Below are 22412 nucleotides of genomic sequence, written 5' to 3'. Positions count from 1 at the left end.
CAGTTTATCCTTCTGCAAGCTCTGCTACTTCTGCTGTCTCTGTCTCTGCCTCCATTTTCAAAATCAGATGTAAAAAGTGAGGCTTTTAAACCCTCTCTTCATGTGTGCCAGAGCCTGATACCTTATCTCCTTTTATTTTGCCCTTTGTTTTTCCCAATTTGAACAGTGTCAGACACAAACATCCACGTGTGTTTGTAAGAAAAGATTAAGATAAAATTGAGTAAGGATCTTCAGATCCATTTAATGTCTTTTACATATTGACTCTTCCTCACAGATTAAGCATTTGCTAATGGTGCCAGGGAAAATTCTGTAACGGCAATAAATTACCTTCTGAGGCTTTTCCATATCTATTTTCCATGATTTTTTTTCTCTGAGGAAAGATACAGTATTGTCATTTCTGTCAAGACTCTCATAAAAATTTGTCCATGTTGCCTCCTCTCTTATTCGCTGTCAAATTAAATGGGACAGATTAATTAATCATATAGAGTTAGACCAAAATGAGAGTTTGGCTTTGACCTGGTATGTTAAAAGTATTTGAAATGAAGTGTGCGTGTATTGTATGCTCCAGAAGTAACACCCTTCCTTGACTTTGTTCTGCAGATGAAACACGAGCCATTCTTCTTGTTTGGCAGCAAGCTTGAAAAGAAAGTAGTGGGGAATATTATAAAAGAAAGAGTAAAAGGAGACATTCATGGAGATAAAGACATTACATCCAAACAAACTGAGCCGATACGAATTAAAATCTTTGAAGGAGGGTAAGAAAATATAACTGGAAATTTCAAGCTCAGACTGTAATTTTAAAGACATTTGAAAATGAATATGAATTAATTAGAATGTGAACAGTCTCCCGTATGCTTGCCATGTCTTGTAGCTCCCAAGTCTCTTCTTTTTTGTGTATTTGTCAGTCTCAAAATGCACTGCAGGGTACCTGTATACTCACTTTGGGCTCTACTTTGTTAGTTAAGACAATTGTTTTCCATGCGTGTGAGAGCAGTCCCTCAAAATTGTTACTTCAATTCCTTAAGTCATAAGGAAGTGGATGAACTGGTAACATTTTGATATTTTCTATGCTGTTTCTTTGTATTTAATGACTTCCATGAAGGTATGTTTCCATGTTTAGGCACAGTGTACTTCCACTCAGTTTAACAGGTTGACCAGGCATGCTTAGTCTTATTCTTGTAATTTTGTATTATTTACTGAGGTTCGATTTTGGAGATAAAATGTATAATGCCAGTGAAATCTATGGCATCTAAGACTAATCCATAGATCTGTCATGTATGGTTGATGAAATAATGCTTAATTTTACTGTGGCAATGTATCACTCAAGTGGTAACAGAAACAACATAAAGGGGAAAGGCAATTCACATTGTTATGAGGCTTAAGAAACTTAAGAAAAGAAAATGAAATAGACACTTGTTTGTCTCTGCAGTATACTCTAAAATGGAAGATAGTTTAGTTTCTTTTACAGAATTCTGACACAATGAAATTAGTTTGCCAGTTTTTAGTAGCGCATAGTCAGGTGGCCAAACAAGATGTGTTTTTCAGTCTTTCCAAATTCAGATGGTCCCACAGCACTGTTTTATTAGGGTAACTAAATAGGTCAGGAGGGAGATGTGAGAAATTCATGCATCCATTTCCTTCTCCTGTCAGTCTGTACCCTTTAAAATCTCAGTTGTCCTTCATTGATGTTGTGTTTTTGTCTAAGATTGAGTAATCTCCATGAAATTACCTTTGCCATTTCCTGTAGTCTGCAACACTGAAGGAAGATAGCCTACATCTTGCCTGAAAGACTGAAAAAGTTATTTTGGAGATTTTTATAGGTGTGCTGGCCCAGACACCCTTATCCTGACTCTTCTCTGTAGTTGTACCTTGCCCTAGTACTTAAGCCAGTAGACTGACTTTGCAAGACTGACCTAAATTCAGTGGTGAGCAAGAAATTTTACAAGAAAGTTGTAAAATTCTAAATTTACAAGAAATTTGAAGAGCTGTTGCTTCAACTCACACCTACTTTGAAGTATTAAATTTGCCTGCTTCCCACTGTATACCATTTCTGAATATAGTCCAGCTGAAGATAGTCTGCCTTGATGTAAGCTGCATGATGAGAGGTCAGAAGAGTAAAAGTGTGTTAAGAAGAGCAACTTAAAGGAGGATTCAGATGAGTGTGAGCTGCAGCAGATCACTCTACAAAAAATTTCTACTAATACTTACTTCAAGAAATGTTGTGTGTTACTTGCACTACCTTAAGCTTTTCTGTACACCAATAAGGTTCATGAAACTATTTGAGTAAAATCATATAATTCACACTTCACCTAGAAATGTCTCCTAGTAATACTTGACTATGTTTAGATAAGCTTTGAGTAAAACAAAACATGAGAAACCTTGATATGCACATCAGTTTCTGGAGTGGGGAGAACAAATAGTCTGTGCAATAGACTGGGACTTCCTCAATAGAAAAATATAAAGAGCAAAACTCCAGCAGGTGATGCAGTATCAGTAGGTCCACTCTACTCACACATCATAACTTTATGGTACATTTTACAAGAATTGTTTGTGGAAGAATAGATTTGTTCTTTCCATTCTAGACATTCATTTGGCTATTTTTTAAATTGATGTAATATACCTTAGACATTATTGTCATGTCTTGCACTGCTTTCTGTCCTGGTTATTGAATTTTTCCTTCTCTTCAAGTTATTGTCTATGACTTCTTACAACTAGTTTTTGACGCGGGTGTGTTTCTATGCTTTCTTCTTCTTGGCGTTTCTATGCTTTCTTCTTCTTGGCTGTTAGATGAGCTATTTTGTTCTCCCCTCTTTGAGCACATCTTCATCTCCTCTCGGCATGTGGTGCACTGAACTATATAGCAAATGTCTGTTGTCTTCATGTCACATTTTCTGCTCTGGACAGGCAAGCATGGATGGTCATATCTTGTTTCAGCAGGATATTTTCATTTTGATTTTATGTTTTCATGGGGAATGGGTTTCCTTAGGCTTTGTGACTGCTTTTGTTTCATAGGTGTGAAGAAGGTAATTAGCTGAGAAAGATCTGTGGTTGTCTGTTTTCAGTTTGTGGGAAAGCCTGTCCACCTGGCAGGGACATGTAGCTCTGCACAGCTGCCTTGTGCCAGTGGGGTGGATCATTCATATGACAGCTGGGCAAAAAGCAGATAGCTGAGGCTGGGGATGAGTGAGAAGCTGAAGGATCAGAATCAGAACAGAGGCAAAAACTAGATCATAGTATCATGGCATTATGGTTGGAAAAGACCTCTAAGATCATCAAGACCAACTGTCAGCCAGTACCACCAGATGTCACAGCACATCACCTCACTGCAGAAACCCCACCAAGAGCGTTTTGTAAGCACTGTAGCAGAGGGAGTTTGGAAGGAAGAAGTTTAACCACTGCATTATTACCACTGGCAGGTGGCTTGATTCAAGTGAAATTATCTGAATCACAAAATCTGATTTCCATCATCTGTGGCTGCAGATGTGACTGATGGGATATGAAGCAGTATTTCTCAAAGAAAAGCAGTAATTTAAGTTCATCCCTTGTTGTAGTACAGTTAGTTGCTAATGGTGTACAAAGAAAAAGGGACAGGACAAGCAAGCCTGCTCATCTGACATCTACCTTAATGACATTATCAGATGACAGCAAGAATTCACAGTTTGCTTCTCTTTGTACTTTCATATCTATCAGTAATAGACTCTAATTGAAAAACACAAATAAAATAACATTTTGGATAGAAATTGCAGGACTCTGAGACTTGTTAATGCTTTTTAACTCAAGGGTCCCATCTTAGTCAAATTCAGAGCAGCAGTGGCCAAAGTCCTTTCATGGATATTAGGAAGTAGGAAGGGGAAAATTCCTCAAAGCTTTGAGAGAGGTGCAGGTTAGCAGTAAGATTGAATATTCCTGAGGTCTAAAAGGTAATCACCATAGACTCAGACTTCTGGTCCTTTAGTTTTTGCACCAGCCCTTCTTTAAATGTCAAGTTTGTGTGTGTCATTTCTCTCACAGTCATTGTTATGATGAAGCATTCTTAAAGAGTCAAGGTCAGTTGTGGCTGAAAACCGTCTATATGAATGATGAAGAGACACATGTTTTATCATTGTCTTTGTGTTCAATGGGATTTGACAGGTGACAGAAGCCAGTGGAATGAGGTCAAGCAGAAGAAGAGCAGAGATGGAGCAACAGAAAAGCACATGTAATAGCACAGCATTTATCTTATGAGTATCAATCAGGGGTGGTATGGTAGACTCCATCCCAGCAAAATCAGACTGTAGGGAGAGAGAAAGAGAAGATAAAATAGCAGTATTTCAAATAATAATGGACTTCTTTCTTTTTTGTCTGTGGGAGAAGGCTTGGAGGTAGTTGATGAAGCAGTGGATAGAGAGATGACTAGCAGTCATTGGCATGTGCATTTGAAGGAAAACCTGGGAAATGGGGCAGCCAGACAACCAAGATCCCAAAAATGTCGTACAGAAAACCTGCTAGAGAGATTGCTAAATATTAAATTACATTAGACTATGCCAGTTTTTCCCATGGTGCCAGGGACAGTGAAGGAAATGGGAAAGGTACAGCTTTGCTGGTAATGAGATGAAAAAACCTGAATTTAGGCATCCACATTTGAAAGAGGAGCTAATGTGTTTAAAAGATAAGAAGATGGACTTGAGAACAGGACACTGTTTTATGTTATTCTAAGATACTAACTTCAGAATTTATATTGCCCATGATATAGCTAAACATATGGGAAAGTGTTCATCTAAGAACAGCACACTTGAAAAATTTTCCAGCTCTATAACCCAAAATTTGCCACTTTTTCCTTGCAGAGTTATCATCACGTTAACAGAATCTTTTACACAGTCCCTTTTTTATTTAAAGTACTGAATCGGTATCGGTACCAGCGATATTTTGTGGACTGTGCAGCCACAGAATGACTGAAAGTACTTTTTCCTGCATAGGAAGAGGACAATGGAGGACAGAGGGCAGAAAAAAACATTATTTCTCAGTTCTTTCACTTCCTGTATTTTACTTTGGATGAATGAGGATGAAATTCTCTCCCCGAAGGAATGCCCAGCAGTCTTCAAACCTCAGAGCAGCCTGAGTAGATTCCCTAGACTCTTTTAGATTTCAGTATTAACAATTCAGCATGATAATAAAGGCAATGTACAGCTTTACATAGATTTTCATATTTATTTTCTAACTACATACTATGTGATCAGCAAAAATAGCATAGAAATCTTACGTGTGTGCTAAGAAAAAATTCAGTAACAGCTTTCTTCAAACTATCCATGTTTGAGATATACCATTTTATTTCTAAAGCATCACATACCTGAGTGAACTCAACTCGGTGTCTCTTTAGGGAGCGATTTATCTTTGGGAATGTCAGGCATCTGTAATGTGAATGCATACATCCTTGTTCCCTTTATGCTTAATGGGAAGAAACGGGCATTTCCAGGATGTAATTTATCTGATCCCAAGGGATAAATACACTAAAATAGTTAAATGAACCGTGCTGGAAAACAACGCTGTTTTCAGTGGTGGTAAATGTCTGTGCTGTACGAGACTACAGTGGGCTGAAATAAATCCAACCTGCAGGCTTATATTTTGAGTTGTGTCTATAGGAATGGTTGTTCATTGGTTTCCTGACAAGGTGTTTATACTGTTCTCATACTGCAAACTGTTGGTCTCATATTGTTTAAATACACTGGGACCAGTACATTCTCTGAAAGCCAAATACTTTATGTGTTCCAGACTGAAAACTCAATTGTTCCAGACTGAAAACTCAATTGTTCCTTTGGACTTCTGTGAGTTTGATGATGAGGATCAGATGCATAGAAGCAATGTTTATACATGTATGAGACCTAGAGTCTGTATGACTTAAATATTTGCTCTCTTCCAACAGGTATAAATCAAATGAGGACTATGTATATGTCAGAGGTCGTGGCCGAGGAAAGTACATTTGTGAAGAATGTGGCATTCGCTGTAAAAAGCCAAGCATGCTCAAAAAACATATCCGCACTCACACTGATGTCCGGCCTTATGTATGCAAGTTGTGCAATTTTGCCTTCAAAACTAAAGGTACTTGACCCTTTTTGCTGAACTCTTGCCACTTCTGGAGCTATTTTGTCCTCTGGGATCCAATCACCCATTGCAATCAAGGAGAGTATTTTCTTCAGAATAAAATTGTTGTGTTTATATATACAGGACTCTCTTACAGAGTTTGTTCTCTTCTGTTTCATTGATCCAGGGATTTTGTAAGGCTCTGAAACTCCTTGTATAGCTTCATTATGACCTATAGGCTCTTGGCTGGTCCTTCTGTCTGCAGAGAAAATGTAGTAGCATAAGAACCACCCAAAAACTAATACTCTGCCAACATTGTTACATGGTGCAAATTTTAATTGCAGCAACACTTAAATGCTACCAGGAGACCACACTTCTTATGACATAATGTAGAAACAGAGCATCAGCTACTGAGGAATACATGCCTTCACAGGCTTTACAGTGGGTCAGTTTCAAGTTTATAAATAATGTATGTCTCCCAGATGGGCTGCTCCATCCACTGTGGCATTAATTATGAATAGAGATCTGATAGCTTCTGTTCACATGTATTTATCAGCACAGAAAAAAGCTTCCATTTGTCACCCTGAGGCCACAGATAATGATAGTCTTTGGAATTCAGATTTGTGATGCAACCATCTCCTTGAGAGAAAAAATCCTTTCCTTGGTATTATTTCTTTGTAGCATAGCCTAAGTAAACCTTACATTCTCAGTTTTTTAGCTTCCCTTTGGCAGACAAAAGAAATGGATTCTGGTCCCAGTTCAGTGAAACTTAACTCAAAGGGAGAGAAAGGAAGCTGAAGGAGATTTCTCCCAAGATCCCAGTGCAGCTTCATGGCTGTTTTGAGGATTGAGAATTGTAATAGTTTCCATGACTCCAGCACTTCTTCCTGTGCCAAAGGAATGGTAGTAGACCCATCAACCTAATTTAAGATGAGAACTTTCATGGGCATGTAGAGACAAAGACAAGGAGCTACTTGTTTGTAGTCCCAGTAGACCATCATGAGCTGTTCTCATATCACTGCTTACATTTGACATATCTGGAGGAATGGGTCTTGAGGAGGGCCTTGAAGTACATGACCATACTGTGGTTTTACAGCTGTGTTCAGAGAGGACATTCCAGGAAGAAGAGGTGGCATGGAAAAAAAAAAATTAAAAAAAATAGAAATTGCTTGCTGAAGCTGGCATTTCTGACAAAGAATAAGAAACATGGGGCAGATGGTTTCCTATTGCACAAGAAGGACATTAGTAGCAAGAGACTAGATTAGCCTTCAAAGTATACGAAGTGTTTAACCAGTGTATTACTGATTATAAGCAGTTGTCAGCCTAATAACTATGGTTTCTATTTTGCTGAGAGCAGTAGGTGACAAACTTTCAGAGGTACTTAGGTTTTCAGTTTTTCTGAGCATTTAACCATCCAGAAGCATCAATGGCCAAGTTAGCCTTTTCATACGGTGCACAGGCACAAGAAACTCCTACAGAGAAGGGAATTATTTGAACTAGCTGGAACTGAAAGTCTGAGAAGAGCCTGGCTTGTGAGTTTCTAAGCACACCTGCACTACCCAGCAGAGGGGGCTTAAGTGTTCCTGCCCCGAGATGGTGTCTGGAGATGCTGGTTGGGGTCCTGGAAGCAGCATAAATGCATTTCCAGAGGGCTTTCCTTGAGCTAAGAAGCACCCTGTCTTGGTAGTGGGTTGGGTTTGCTTGTGCCATGCTTTCCCTTTTGGGTGTTAGAATGAGACTGAAGTGGCAAATGGATTAGAGCAATATTCTCCAGCTTGTGCTTTGTACTCAAGATTCTTTGTCATGAAATGTCTCTTGGGGCCAATCTTGACCCAGTTTTTTTATCTGTGAAAAAACAGACCAAGACAGGCACTCCAGAAAGTCAATAGTCTAGTATTAGATTGCTCCCCCAGGGGAATGTGAGATTTGCCTTCAAATCTCTGCTGTGTCTGGTTCAGATCTGTACTCTAAATCTGGGAGCTGAACCTGAATTTCCCACATCCCAGGTGGATGCTGTGACTACAGCTCCTTTCAGTTCAGAGACTGCAACTAGATGGTAAACTTGAGAAGTCTCCCATAACTGTTTTTTTTGGTTTTTTGTGGGATACTTTTGCTTCCAAATGCTTCAAATACACGGAGCATTTGGAAACCATGTGCCAAGTAAATGGGAGAGCCCTTACCTTGAGGGTGCCACTGTGTATACAGGAGCATGAGCGCTGAGTGGCTGCTCTGCTGTGGACTTACTTTGATGTCTAAGCAGTCTGTACGTATCATGAACAGTGAGTCCAGGAACAGGTAACATCCAAAAGTGAGTTTTTTAGGAGTGAGTAAATACCATGTGGAAAATTGGAGAGATGCCTATGTACCTCTCAGGCCCTGAGTTTATTTGAATTTTTTATTCTCTTAAGATATAAAAACGCAGTCTCATTGAAACAGGCTCTGAGACCAGTGGTCTAGAGGAATCAGACCTATCTGTTGTGGTTTTTTTAAAGCTAAAACCCATTGTCTGCAGCATAGTGGAATTAAGATGTACCAAAACCTTACTTGAAAAGTGATCTTTGTTGTTGTTCATTAATTACATTAATCTCTGATCCATAGGAAATCTGACAAAACATATGAAGTCTAAAGCACACATGAAAAAATGCTTGGAGCTTGGAGTATCAATGACATCTGTGGATGATGCTGAAACTGAAGAAGCAGGTATGTCAAAATGATTTAATTTAGTTGGAATGGCCTCATTCCAACTCAAGTATGGAAAGTATGAAATCTGCAAATGACTCATTGCACTTTAGCACAGTGATGGGCATGGGAAAATATATTACAAGTATTTGGGGCGTTTTTTAATTGAGAGTTAACTTTTTAATAAACAGGAAGTAAAAAAGAAAAATATCCTACCTAGTTGTCTGGGTTGTACTTTTTTACATGAAGAGGCACTAGAAATAAAAGGATGGCCTATTGTCATCTGTCTCATACGAGGTTCCCAATCTTTCCACTTAAAATGTGAGAGACGGCAACATTTAGTGATGTTGCAAGGTAGTGTAGGATGAAGTTGCTTTTGTATTTCCTTTCAGAACTTTTTAATAGAGTTTTAAGGTATTATTTTGAAAAACATGTGGATTTAATCGATGAGGGATGGCTTTATGCAGCCATCCCAGATGAAGAGCATCCAGCAATGTCAATGAGTGTGCTGGGTGGGGAATGGCTGTGGCGTGAGAGGTGGGATATATGCCAATCATTTGGACTTGCTGTGGTTGTTTCAGAAAATATGGAGGACATGCAGCAGGAGACAGAGAAGAGCAGCAACCTGGCAGGGCTGTCAGCAGAGCACCAGTTTTCTGACGCGGAGGAATCGGATGGCGAGGATGGCGATGACAATGATGATGATGATGAAGATGAGGATGATTTTGATGATACTCAGGGAGACTCGACACCAAAAACCAGATCAAGAAGCACCAGCCCGCAGCCCCCTCGGTTCTCCTCCCTGTCAGTGAACTCGGCTGGGGCATCGCAGGGGGCTTCCCCCGAGGGCTCCCTTTCTGTGGGACACTCTTCCCTCATCAGTTACTTGGTCACCTTACCTAGCATTCAGGTTACTCAGCTTATAACACCAAGCGACTCCTGTGAAGACACACAAATGACAGAATATCAGAGGTTTTTCCAGAGTAAGAGTACGGATTCGGAGCCCGATAAAGACAGATTGGACATACCCAGCTGCATGGATGAGGATTGCACGCTTTCCTTAGATCCCAGTTCTTCTCCAAGGGACCTCTCACCTTCCAGTCGACAATCGTCACCTGGCTACGATTCTTCACCCTACAGAGATAACTCACCAAAGAGGTATTTAATGCCAAAAGGGGATTTGTCACCCAGAAGGCATCTGTCACCCCGAAGAGATATTTCACCCATGAGGCACCTTTCCCCGCGGAAGGAGGCTGTGCTGAGGAGAGAGTTATCACCAAGACGGGACATGTCACCAAGACGTCACCTATCGCCAAGGAGACCAATGTCACCAGGGAAAGATGTGTCTGTTCGAAGAGATTTGTCTCCCAGGCGAGAGAGGAGATACATGGCCTCCGTCAGAGCGGCATCTCCCCGGAGGGGCTTGTACCATAATCCAGCATTGTCCATGGGTCAATATTTGCAGTCTGAATCTATTCCAGTGGGACATTCAGTAAGTATGAAAGAACATTTTCATTCCTCTTGTCAAAAACTGTGCTCTTACTGAATTTGTGCATTTCAGTAATCTCAGCAGCTTTGTAGAAGAAGAAGTTAAAACTTTGAACCTTGGTGGGAAGTCCTAGAACAAATGCAAGAAATTTGGAATAGACAGGAACAAAGTCAGGATGCTGATTCATTTAGATGGACTAGAGTCAGCCTAAGGGAGAAGTGTTCACTTGGCAGAATTCTGAGTAGCTCCATCAACTTCAATGAAATTAGGCTGGTTTGCATTTTCTGCCTCCATATTCATTATATTACGTATATATTATATATTATATAATAGATATATACGTATATATATATGTATATATGTATGTATATGTATAATTTTTAAACAGTCCAGAAGGCTTACGTGGTTTGGGAGGCTTGCTTCTGCTCTGTAAAAATCTTGTATTTCCTGGACTCTCAGGCGAGATCAAGCCAAGTTCAAGGCTTAAAGCCCTGTTCTTGTGATATGGTGCCCATCACTGAGTATTGTTTAATGGAATAAAAATGCTAAGATAATGAAACCTCTTAGAAAAGCAGAGTGCAACTGAAATCAGGATCTGTGGCTGGAATTTAGATGCTATTATTGTGTGAGAGGAGCAGGAAGTTGTCTGCCCTGCAGAAAGTGCTGCAACTGTCTGTGTGGAAATATGCAAAACTTGCACAGCTGCTGTCTGTGCTCTTCCCTTTTGGTAACTTTTGACCAACCCTAGCATTCACAAAGCATTTCCTCCACAAATAGATTACATCTTCAGAGATAAGATGGCCTTGCTGTGTGTGAATTTACTTACTTATTTACTATGCTTCCCTCGCCATGTTGCTGTTGTGGCTGCCCTCTCATTGCCTGCCTGTGTGCGGGTTCAACCTGGGCAAGCTGTGACAGTCTCAGATGATCTCAGAACTCCTTGCTCCCTGCTCTTCTCCTGGCTGACCTCTTCTCCCTGCTCCCCCATTCCCAGTCTTCTTGGCTCTCCATGTATTCTTTGTGCTCTTCCTCTGTGGAGGAGAAGAATTGAACCCGGAGCTCATACAGTCAGCATTTCTCAGCCCTGGTGTGATTTTCTCTGTAGAGTCAGGATGATGTATTTATTATCTGCTGCCAGGAATGGAGTGAGGGATGCACCTGGGCAAAGATGTTTGGGGTAGGGATGGACCAAAAAGAGCTGAGATGCTGCCAGCCTGGCAGATCCAAAAGTGATTTCTCAGTATTTCGGGGGTATAAGGGAAAGCTGCAACTTGAGGGGCCATATTTATAGGAGAGAGCAACACAGGCACTTCTCCCACATCTTAGACATGGCCCCATGACCTAGTAAATTGTTCAGGAGAGCACTGGAGAGGGGTGACAGATTAAACAGCCCTTGAGAAAGGGCATGCTGAAACCCTGCTGCACTCTCACAGGAGTGATCACTGCACAGCTGAGAGAGGATACAAATCCCACCAGCAGTTCTACTGACTACATGAGGAAGCACAAGTAGGTGAAGAGTCACCAGTTTAATCAGTCATGATGTCTTAGTATCAAATGAGTGGGATCATGTGGGATTCTACAGCTGACATTGTGCAGGGTGCCCCAGTCCCTCATGTCCCATGTGAGACATGCTGGCATCCTGTAGTAAAGATTTGGGATGTGTAATGATGCTAGCAAAAGCATGTTAACAGTCATCCTTGGCCATCTGACAGTTCTTGCTGTAATATTTTTCTTACGTGTTATGCACACCTTCCAGCAAGGCATTTAACACATTGTAAGGACTCTCTTAGCACTTCTCATTCCTTCTTTTGAAAAGTCCACCATGCCAGATGGACTTGTAAAGCTTACCTTGTTTTTGAGGTAGAGTCAGGCACGTGGCAGTGAAAAATACAATGTAAAAGATCAATTGTCTTACAGAAAGCAGCAGTAACTTGATGGCATGTTGAGTGTTTTGAGAGAGAAGGCCAGACCTCAGTAGAGTCACTACAACCTGAATACAGGAGGCATCACTGGAGCCCAGGCAAACTTAAATGAAAAAAAACGACAAATGAGGATGATTGCCATTTGCAACAGATGACTGCAGGGAAGAAAAGATGGATTCCTCGTCTCTTGATGCCTTTCTGGAAACTGTACTTTAGCCAAACATTAGACAAGCTTAAGTGAAACACAAGTTATTATACTCAGCATGTGGGAAGACAAATAACACCTGAGCTTGCTATAAATGAAAGCTGTCAGAGAGGAAAAAGGAATAAAAGTTGTTTTTCACTTTTTAGACTAGTGAAATCCAGCAGACCTAAACATCATTAGCAGCTGCATTGGTAATGCATATGCCAGTTTACAATCCCTAAAATACTTTAAGAGCTGCATTGGGTTCCCAGTCCTTGAAGGAAAAAGGGCAGTTTTGTGCATCTAGTGCTTGCAGTTCCCAGAAGAGGCCAGTTTTCTTTCTTCTCAACTAAAATGTTTGTATTTGCTCTAACCTCTTTGGCCAGTGCTGGTCTAGTTGCCCTTCATCTTGCTTCCTGCTCCATGCACTTTGGTGGTCTTGTACAAAAGGCTTGTAAAGTGCTCTGGCATTGAAAGCACCACATAGAAAGCAATTAAAATTATTTGCTGAGGAAGTGGAAAAGAGCATGGTGAAAGTAAATTCTTTTTTTAGATTGTATAAAAATACAAGAAAATACACACTTTTTTTCCCTGTGGCATTCAATAACAGGATACACTCTTTCAACAGAGAGTACTCTCTCTAAAGTAGCCTAATTCTCTAGTGTATACTGGGTCACACTTGGCTTTGACAAGTTAAATTGGTGTCTTTAAAATTAATGCCAGATATCTTCTGCTCTCTAAATACAGTTGGGATCTTCTCTTCTGTCAATGCCAGAGGTTTCTTCCCTTACTGAGAAGACTGATGCCATTATCAAAGGGCTCAGATTCTTCTTCCCAGTCACCTTCTGCCAGTACCAAGAAAAAGAGAAGGAATAGGAAGGCTTAATTTTTTCACACTGAGTGAATCTCTTTTAGCATTTTAGTTTGGATCAGGCATATGTCTCTGCTGTCATATTTTTTGTGCATTGACTCATATTTTCAGATCAATCTTGGTGTAAGTGACCTGGATTGTTGTCAGATGGAATTAAACTGAAAATGTGCACCAGGAGGGCAGCATGTGCACTTGAACTGTGAGTGACCGTTCAAGTGACTGCAAAGGGGACACATAGGGTTAATCTGAACCAACCTTCCCTTCCAAACCCACAACACATGCATTGTGAATGTGGGATCCAGCACAAACAGTTTTCACTCCATTCCTGCTTGTCCCAGCCCTTAGTACACCCTGCTACTTCCTAGCACAGACCAGAACTTTTGCCTCTTCTTCCAGTCCCAGGATAGACACAACAAGATCGAGAAGGTGCCTTGCTGTGAGTGGTACAGACTTGTCTCTCACAACTATTTCAGCTTCTAGGCAGTAGTGGATTTTGCTTGTGTTGCCATCTTGTTGCTCATCTCATTAATTTTGAAGTCTTGATATATTCAGAAGGGCTGACGGGAATTAGGCACCTATATGACCACTTGAAAGTTGATAGGACTTGGGATATCATCCCAAACATGGATATTAAATCCCTCCCCAAACACTCACTATTTTATCATCTTGAGTGAAATGCATTCTTGTACAGAGAGCCAGAAACTTATGAATTCCAGGTAAACTGTAAATATGTTCACTGGTGCATCTGGGCTACTGTGGTGCATTCTCTGTCAGGCTGCAAATTGAGCTGATCCTGGAAGTGAAGGCCACATGGAGTTATAATCACTTTATTATGCATCGTATCTTTCAGGAGGCACATTGGCAGTATGCTCTGCTACTGACTTTCACTCCAGAGTTCAGTGTTTTCTGGTTTTTAACTTTAAAAAATCTCAAGTACTTTATGATGTGCTAATCAAAGAGACTATTTTCTACCCAACGTGTCTTTGCAAGCTGTGGTCTGAGGCTGACCAGAGGATGTGTGAAGGGTGCTTGGCTTTGAAATGTGATCTTCCTCTTAATCTCCCACAGCCTGATTTGGGTGACGTACCAGATACAGGGTAAACCCTATCTCATCCCTGAGGCATTTTGGGGGACTTGTGAAGCTGGATATGGCTTTGCTCAGGGGTGTGATGTGGCAGTCTATCTTTGTGACCAGGTCACAGCATTTAGTGAAAAGCTGCTACAGAATACTGCTGCTTGGGAAATTATATGTCACCTGGAATTGAAGGGAAATATGCTAAGCTGTAACAAATGAAGATTAATAGGAAACGAACTGGATTCCCATCACCTGACAAAGAGAACTCAGTTCACAGCACTGGCAGCAACCCATTCTGACTGCAGTGCAAAAAGATACTGTGACTTCCTGCACTGTGCTCTGTGATCTAATACTTGCCTTGTCAGCTGAAGAAAGTCTTTGGATTTTCAGGATGCTGGTTGAAAAAAGACAGTCTTTCCCTGTGAATATGCTGTATTCTGCTTGTATATCTGCTTGTAGGAATGAAAATGCTAGATATTGGTAAAGGAAATAAAAGCAGGGTAAGAGGTAGGAACAGTTACTAGTGATTGTAGCCATTTATGTTTTCTGTTTCCAAGCTTACCTGCCAGAGCTAGAGAAAAATAATCCAGTATGTGCCAGCCAGGCTTGGAAGGTATCCAATGACATGCACACACTGCCACTATGTTAAAATCAGGCATAGGAGACATGTCTTGGATGAGGATGCTGATTTTAAAGCACACAGCAGTTTGTGTCATGTTAGCCACCTCTCTCCAACAAGGACAGACTCTTGCTCTATTCCCTTTTGAAGCTTTGGAAGGATAAAACATGAAGCCAGTGTCTTTCTCAATTAGAAATTTGTGTGTGACTAAGTTTATTCTTTGATGAGTTTTACTCTTTTTTTTTCTCAATTACCCTTAGCCCAAGTTCACATCAGATGTAATAGTAATAAATGTCATGGTGTAGGAAACATCCAAAAGGACAATATGACTGAGAAACTGGTTGACAGACCAAAGATGGAAAAAAAAATAGGGGGCAAGCAGCTGTGCAGAGGTGAAGTTAGCAATAGGAAGGACTGACAGAGTAGGTGAACTGTCTTGTGGCTTGGCAGCTGCAGTTTATTTTATATTGTTTTCCCCATTCAGCAATATAATGTGTTGTCACTGGGGTTTCTTGTGACAGTTTCTCTTTTATGAGACTCAAGTGTCTCACTTTCTGAATAGGAAAATTCCCAACATAAATTAGTCTCTCAATAATATCTCTGAAGTTCGACTCTGATGATTATGGGTCACCCTTTCCTGTCTTAACATTGATTTATATTAAACAGGACAAAGCATCTGAGCACAGTGAGATTGAGCCCTTGGGTAGCACAGAAACTGAATCTTTAATTGCCCCCTAAACCAGCTCCCTGGGATGGGATCAAGAGGTTGCTTAATGCCTTGAGAGCTAGGATTTCCCAGCAGTGAACTGCTGCCACTTCAATGCATTGGCATTTAGCAGCACAGTCCTGGGGCTGCCACACCAAGGCTGTGGTACCATTACAGCTCTGGGGCAATTGATCCATGCTTGGTCAATTTACAGAGCAGAGATGAGAGTTTTCATTCATTTAATTTCATATGAGAGTCCCTAAGAGCTGTGTGGCCAAATCCCACATATAATTATGAAAATGTCATCCTGCACTTCTGTCATCATTACTCCTCTGGTCAGCAATAGATGATACTTAATCATCAGATAGCAAACAAATTTTAAAACTTAAGAATGAAAAAAAAAAAAAAGGAACCCAAAAGCCCAGGGCATATTTAATACTGAGTGGAGATGGAGCTATTTATTCTTCCAAGGCAGGAACTAATGGGAAGGCAGTGAAAATGTCAATACTGCGAGATTGGCTTTTATTAGCCGTTACAAAATCCCCCATTCTTCTCAATCCTATTATGAGTTGTTGAGTCCCTCTGGGACAGAATCATCACTTTTGCTCACAGCTGATGCCTGTGCTTTTGGTATTATTTATTGTTTACACTGCAGATAAGTGGGGTGCCCCATTGTCTCAATGACTAGAAAAATTTGTGTCTTCATTGCACAGAGACACTTGAACTTGCATGGAAATACCCACTTGCTTTCACCAAGGATTGGGTAAAGCTCCCAGGAGCAAGTGCTTTCTGTGGGGCTCAAGAGCAGATTTTTCAGAAGGCAGTAAATACATACATGCTGTCAAATATTCCCTGTTATGCCAAGCAGGGGTGGTGAGCAGGGGATGTTCGGACGTGGACTTCTCTGCAACAAAGTTTAAATACCAGCATGGTTTTCCAAAAGAGAGGGTAAGATGGATCTCGTGGCCAAATTCTCCTGGGGAATGAAAACCTATCTACCCCAAATTCTGTTCAAAGTTTCAGTTGAATATAATACCCTCCACTTCCTGACCTAAATTGCTGCATTGTGTTGCTGAACTCCCTTCACTGGCCACTGCCTTTCACCTCAGAGGCATGAGCCCTGTAGGGCTGAGCTAAGCAAAACCTCCTCTGTTGTTTGGATATGCAATTAGTGGAGTTTTCCAAGTGCTTTGGGATCCATCTGGATGAAAGGTGCTTCGTGAATGGAAGGTTGTGTTAGACAGGAAAGGAGATAGGTGGTTTGGCAGCCAGACAAGAATTCTGCTAGTAGCATTGCTGACATGTCTTTGTTTTTTCTTCTGGTTACAGCGGAGGGGGTTGTCTCAGGCACCTTACTTCAACATATATGGAGAAAAAGGAGGCATGGAGCACCGCAGGTCTAGCCTGTTCCCCGAAGGTCCGAGCGACTACGTCTTCAGTCATCTTCCACTACACTCCCAGCAGCAGATCCGAGCACCTATCCCCATGATGCCAATTGGGGGTATCCAGATGGTCCATTCAGTCCCCGTGGCCCTTTCAGGTTTACATTCTCCGTCCACTCTGGCCCTGCAGAGGGAGGTCTCTGAGGAGAAGCAAAGAGGAACTGCGGAAACCCTTACAAAAGAATCGTATAGTATTTCTAAGCACCATGAGAAACGTACCTCTCCGCACAGCTTGCACCCCGCTGCTCCCCCCAGCGCCCCCTCCTCGCCGCTGCTGTTGCTGGCGCAGAGCACATCCGAGGACAGTGTTGTGGCTACCGAGAGGGAGCAGGAGGAGAACATACAGACTTGTACAAAAGCCATAGCCTCTCTGCGAATCGCCACAGAAGAAGCCGTTCTGCACGGGGCGGAGCAGCTGCAGAGGCCTTCTGAGCCTCACCAGAAACCCTTAGAAAGTGCACATTTTAGCATTAAACACTTTAGTGGATCTGAGCCGGGCCAGCCCTGTGCCTCAGCCACCCATCCTGACTTGCACGGTGGTGAACAGGACAGTTTTGGTACATCACAGACTGCGCTAGCCCATCCCACATTTTACAGCAAGAGCTTTGTGGAGGTCCAGCAGCTGGGCTTTCACAGCAGGAGCGACCCCCCATCAAGCACACAGGAAAGGCAAGATCCGTCATCTGAGAAGAGCAAGCCGCATTGATCTGAGATGCATGGAGACTTTCACCCATACATTTACCCCACTTTTCTTTTTTTTCTAGAGATAGAAAAAGTATTCAACTTTACAGCATGCCTGTTCTAAGTTACAGTAGTTTGCTATTATATATACTTTTGTTATATCAAAAGAATTAGATAAAGTAACAAGTCATCATGAACCTGACCAAAACTAAATTTGAAATTCTTATTGGGTCTGGTACTTTTAAATTGTACAGATGTTTGTGCCTTTTCTTTACTTTGCTTATATTCTTATAAGCATTTTTTTAGCAGTAATTTGTACATATTTTAGAATTTGTGTATCTGCTTTGTAATAAATGTAATTTCTTTCCTTTTTTGGACACTTGGATCTAAATGATGTAAAACAGAACAGCATCAATATATGTGAGGTTGCACTAAAACATATTTTTATATGATTAAAACTGAACAGCTTTTATGTACAGCTCTGATTCTGTAATACTAATATTTATTTACTTTGTTTCATAAATTGTAAATTTTTTTCTTAATGTTGTGGATTGCTTTTCTATGTGAAGCATGGGATTTACTGTTGCGTAATTAGAACAAAATGTATATTGTAAAACAAGATATTTAAACTAGAGTATCTTATCTTATTCTGCACTTATGCATTAGTTATAAAAAAAAAAGATAAAAGATGTATCAGTCAGTTCTTAACTCTTGTAATTTTTTTTGTCTCTTGTTTGCCGGATTGACTATAACTTAAGTGCTGATTGTGATTTTAAACTGATAGTACCGTAAAGCATTAAAGTAAAACAATGTGCTATTGTGAGTTTTTTCAAAGCTTTATAAAACAGTTATAAATATATTAAAAGTATTTGGTCTTATGTGAACATGTTGATCTATATACTCCTTAAAAAGCTATGGGAAAACATTCCACCCCGTGTAAATATGTGCATCACTGGTGCCATCTGTGTAGCTCACCGGGAGCGGCAAGGTTTGCTTTGCTGGTGCTGCCAGGAGCGGGACCGGGGCGCTGCTGACTGCCGGAGGGCAGAGCCCAGCAGCGTGCTGACCCACTCCTGGCCTCCAGCAGCAGGGTGGCGAGGCCCCTACGGCCGCCTGGGGCTGGGCGAGGAGCTGGCCTGCTGGCTGGACACACGGCGCCCTGCCGAGCCTGGCAGTCCCCTGCTCCTCAGGGCTGGCCAAGGGGCCTAGGTGTCACGAAGAAGTGCCCTGGAGTATCAGAGAGGGGTTTGGAGAGGAGAAAAAGGTGTTTCCTCGCACTTGAACCTCCACAGCTGGCCACTCCCTACTGCAATACCCCTGCCAGCTTCGTGGGAGGCTCCCGTTCTGTCCCGTTCCGTCCTGTCCTGTGGACGGAGGCGTGTGGCCCTGCCGGCGAGGCAGAGAGCACCGCCACCCCGGCCCCTTCTGAAATGGGTTCATGGGCAAGAAAGTCACAGTCTTCCAGCGTAGGACCTCCACTTGGGCAAGGTTTGCTCCAGAGGGAAGGGAGGAGGAGCTCGGGCTTGTGTTTGAACACGTGTGGTGGGTTACCACTACCACCAGCAGCATGCGTGCACGCACGCACGCACACACACACGCACTCAAACACACGCATGCATACGCACAGATGAAAGAAACCAACGACCTGGATTATATTTTGTGCTATTTAGTGGATTATAAATCTGTGAAAACAAGTTTGTATATTGAAAATACATCTAAGGAGTGTTCTTTAAAAAGAAATAAATATACAGTTACATGCATGAGGTGTCTAGTTTTCATGTGTTCTTTGAATTTTCCAAGTTTATTGGTGATCCAGCATTCTGCACAAGAAGCACCCTTAAAAATGTGAGTGGTAGTGAAAAATGTGAACCATATATTGGCTTTCTCACATCTCACTATCAAACCAAACCAGTTTATTTCTTTGGTAATACTGTGTGGGGGCAGAGCCACAGGTGGCATGTTGTCATAATTCTAGCACGATGGCATATGATTAGTGTAATACCATAATGGATGGTGACCACTTCAAAACATTAAAGGTTAGCTTCTCATACCCACTGCAATGTTCTGCCTTTATTCCAGATCACTGTGGTAACCTTGCCAAGATAAGCATATGCCAGAAAACTGGCTCATCTCAGACTGGAGAGAGGAGAAACAGTATATGTAGTTGGAGATGAGCAGCCTGTTGGATCATGCTTCCATAAAAAAAGGAGAATTCAATTATACATTTTAAATAAACAAGCTCCATCTGATAAAAGCCTCTCTCCTCCTGGGCTTCATGGCTGCATTGAGAACAAAATGCTCTGCACAATGATCAGCTAATCAGGTAATCACAGATATTTTATTAAAAGGGAACCAGGCAACCCCTGATGGTAAATGCTCTATTAACATTGCCTTTGTAAGCAACCCTCTTACTGTGGGAGTTACCTCTGACTTGTTTGATTATTTTAATTAATTTGCAGCTGCAATTTGCCATCCACCTTCTCAGCCTTGGGGCATTTTTTTTTTTATAATCGGTGAGCAAGTATCACTGAAATTACACGTGATATTTTTGGGTTACAAAGGAGCAACGCTGAAGAGGTTTCAGGTACTTATGATCTTAATTGTATTTTCTTAATGAGCTAATGTGTATACACTGCTTTGAAAAAAAAACATACCCTCATACAAGGCCTAGGCATCAATGATGACTTTTCATGCTTTGGAAAGGGCGTGGAGGAGGAGTGGCAGACACGTCTGACAAAATTTTCCCAGGCATGAGCAATTTTCAGAATCAACATAGCAAGTACAGCAACTGGGACTGGGGGACAAATAATTCCGTGAGCGCTCTGCCTGCGCTTCCCAGTGCAGCCCCCTGCAAGCTGCCTGCGGAGATGATGGTGCGGGGCTGTTTGTGCCCTGCTGTGATGAGCCTACAGCTCGAGCCTCCGTGCTGGGAGAATGCAGCTGCATGGCTCCCTGCCGGGAACATCGGGCTCCGGGCAGGACTGGAGCTGCCTGTGTGAGGCAGCCCCTCGGAGGGTGATGGGGAGGGGATCCCTCCGCAATACTCGGTGCAGTGGATGCACGGAGGTCTCTTCAGACCAAAAAGTGTAACCCTGAGCTCGCTGATGTAAATGTTCTGTGTTTTCAGAAGGGGTGAAAAGAAGAGATTTAACAGGGCACTCTAGAATAAACTGCAGAACCAAACAAGGATCTTTATATGCAATGTGCTAAAAAAATTCTATGTCAGGAATATAATTACCTATTATATTGCTCCAGGAGGTTATAATTTTCCATGAAGATCCATATGTCTTTTCTGTAAACCCCAAGGGAAATACAGATGCTCTGGCAAGCTCTCTTTATTTTCCTCTCTCAGAATACTGTCACCAGAGTCACTTCAGGACTTACTTGCATCAGCAAGAGGGTGTATCAATCTCTTATAACTGCCTGCACAGTCCTCTCACGAAGCTTTAGATTCTGACTCAGGGTAGTAACTCCATAGCATGTTAAATACTTCTATGGGAACTTCCCCAGTGTAGGACACACTGCCAGCAGTGGATAACAATTAGCCCCCAATAAAGGGCATCATTAACTACAACAGACCCAAATGGAGTCAAGGGACTTAAGTACAAAAATTTCAATTCAAGAATGCTGCTGTCAAATCCCATTTAACCCTAGAGGCACCTCAATTTACGAGGTGCCCTGCCTTGTTTGAAGCTGTTTCCTGCTTTTGGGCACAAGGTGAATGTCTCTTCTTGGAACTGCTTCACACCTCTTCCCCTCCCACATTGACCTGGACACCAGAACACATGTATTTCTTGCCCTAGATTCTCCAAGGGACCTGCCCTGCTGAGTGGGTCTTTGAAAATACCTGACATATGATGAAATATTCTTCCCTCTTGAATTATACTTTTGGCAAATGCTATCACCATCTTTTACAGATTAATTTAATGATTTGGTCCCCATTTATGAGCATCTAAAAAAACCAAAACACCCCAAATCTCTATTGAAAATGTCTAAATCAACATCTCCAATCTCCTAGGAGAGTGCCCTAAAGTGCCCCACAAGAAGTTTTTTCTTTCCTGATGAAGTTCTCCTACTGTGAAACAAAATATTCAAGATTCATTGGATCATCAATACCGTAGGCTACTGTCCCCAGGAGGAAGAGCTGTTGGATGTGCCCTGCTCAATAGGAAGAGAGCTGCCTGGAAAGCTGGTGAGTAGAGTGGTGTGACAGAGACTTAGAAGGACAAGGACTGAGTTCAGGCAGCTCCCTGCCTCAGGGAGAGCACAGTTTCCAAACATGCTTTCTACTTAGCATCCAGCTCCTGTCTGAGGTGGCTGACTCCCTTATGTCCAACAGAGGCGGGCCAAAACTTAAAATTCTGGGCTTCAGAGTGAGGAACAAATCCCAAAAGTTAGGTGTTAGATTGCCTGAACCCTTTATTGGGTTTTGCCCTAAATAGCCCAGGGAGAACAAGCCTTATTGATTTATCTCATTGTCCAGTGGAACAAGTCAATGGGAGTTATTCTTTTAAATCATTTAGCCACCCCTGAAAATCTCAATCGATACTCTCTAAAGAATGTCCTTAAAGTAAATCCAGGATTTTCAATGCAAAACCTGCACATCATATTTTTTAGTCTAGTCACTATTTTGGTGGGGCTTTTTTCAGTTAAAATGCCTGCATCAAAAAAATCAGCAGTCTGTGTA

At 41.7% G+C, this 22412-nt stretch overlaps 1 protein-coding gene across 7 annotated transcripts in view; it reads left to right on the top strand.

The window, feature by feature from the left end:
- The window catches only part of HIVEP2 (HIVEP zinc finger 2), a 138686-nt gene extending 119201 nt beyond the window's left edge, over positions 1 to 19485 (top strand). For all 7 annotated transcript variants that reach the window (XM_014263500.2, XM_005518443.3, XM_088052583.1 and 4 more), the window contains 5 exons: positions 601 to 755; positions 5900 to 6075; positions 8656 to 8757; positions 9318 to 10228; positions 16932 to 19485. In XM_014263500.2, the coding sequence (XP_014118975.1) occupies positions 601 to 755; positions 5900 to 6075; positions 8656 to 8757; positions 9318 to 10228; positions 16932 to 17750 (2163 nt within the window). In that variant the 3' untranslated portion in view covers positions 17751 to 19485. The remainder of the gene's footprint in view (positions 1 to 600; positions 756 to 5899; positions 6076 to 8655; positions 8758 to 9317; positions 10229 to 16931) is intronic.
- Positions 19486 to 22412: the final 2927 nt, after the last annotated feature.

Source organism: Pseudopodoces humilis, chromosome 3 (genome assembly GCF_049639895.1).
Source record: "Pseudopodoces humilis isolate 2021_Gansu_Grassland_sample_001 chromosome 3, ASM4963989v1, whole genome shotgun sequence".
Lineage (NCBI taxonomy): Eukaryota > Metazoa > Chordata > Aves > Passeriformes > Paridae > Pseudopodoces > Pseudopodoces humilis.
Note: the sequence above shows the minus strand (reverse complement) of the source record. Positions and strands in the feature narration are given on the sequence as shown.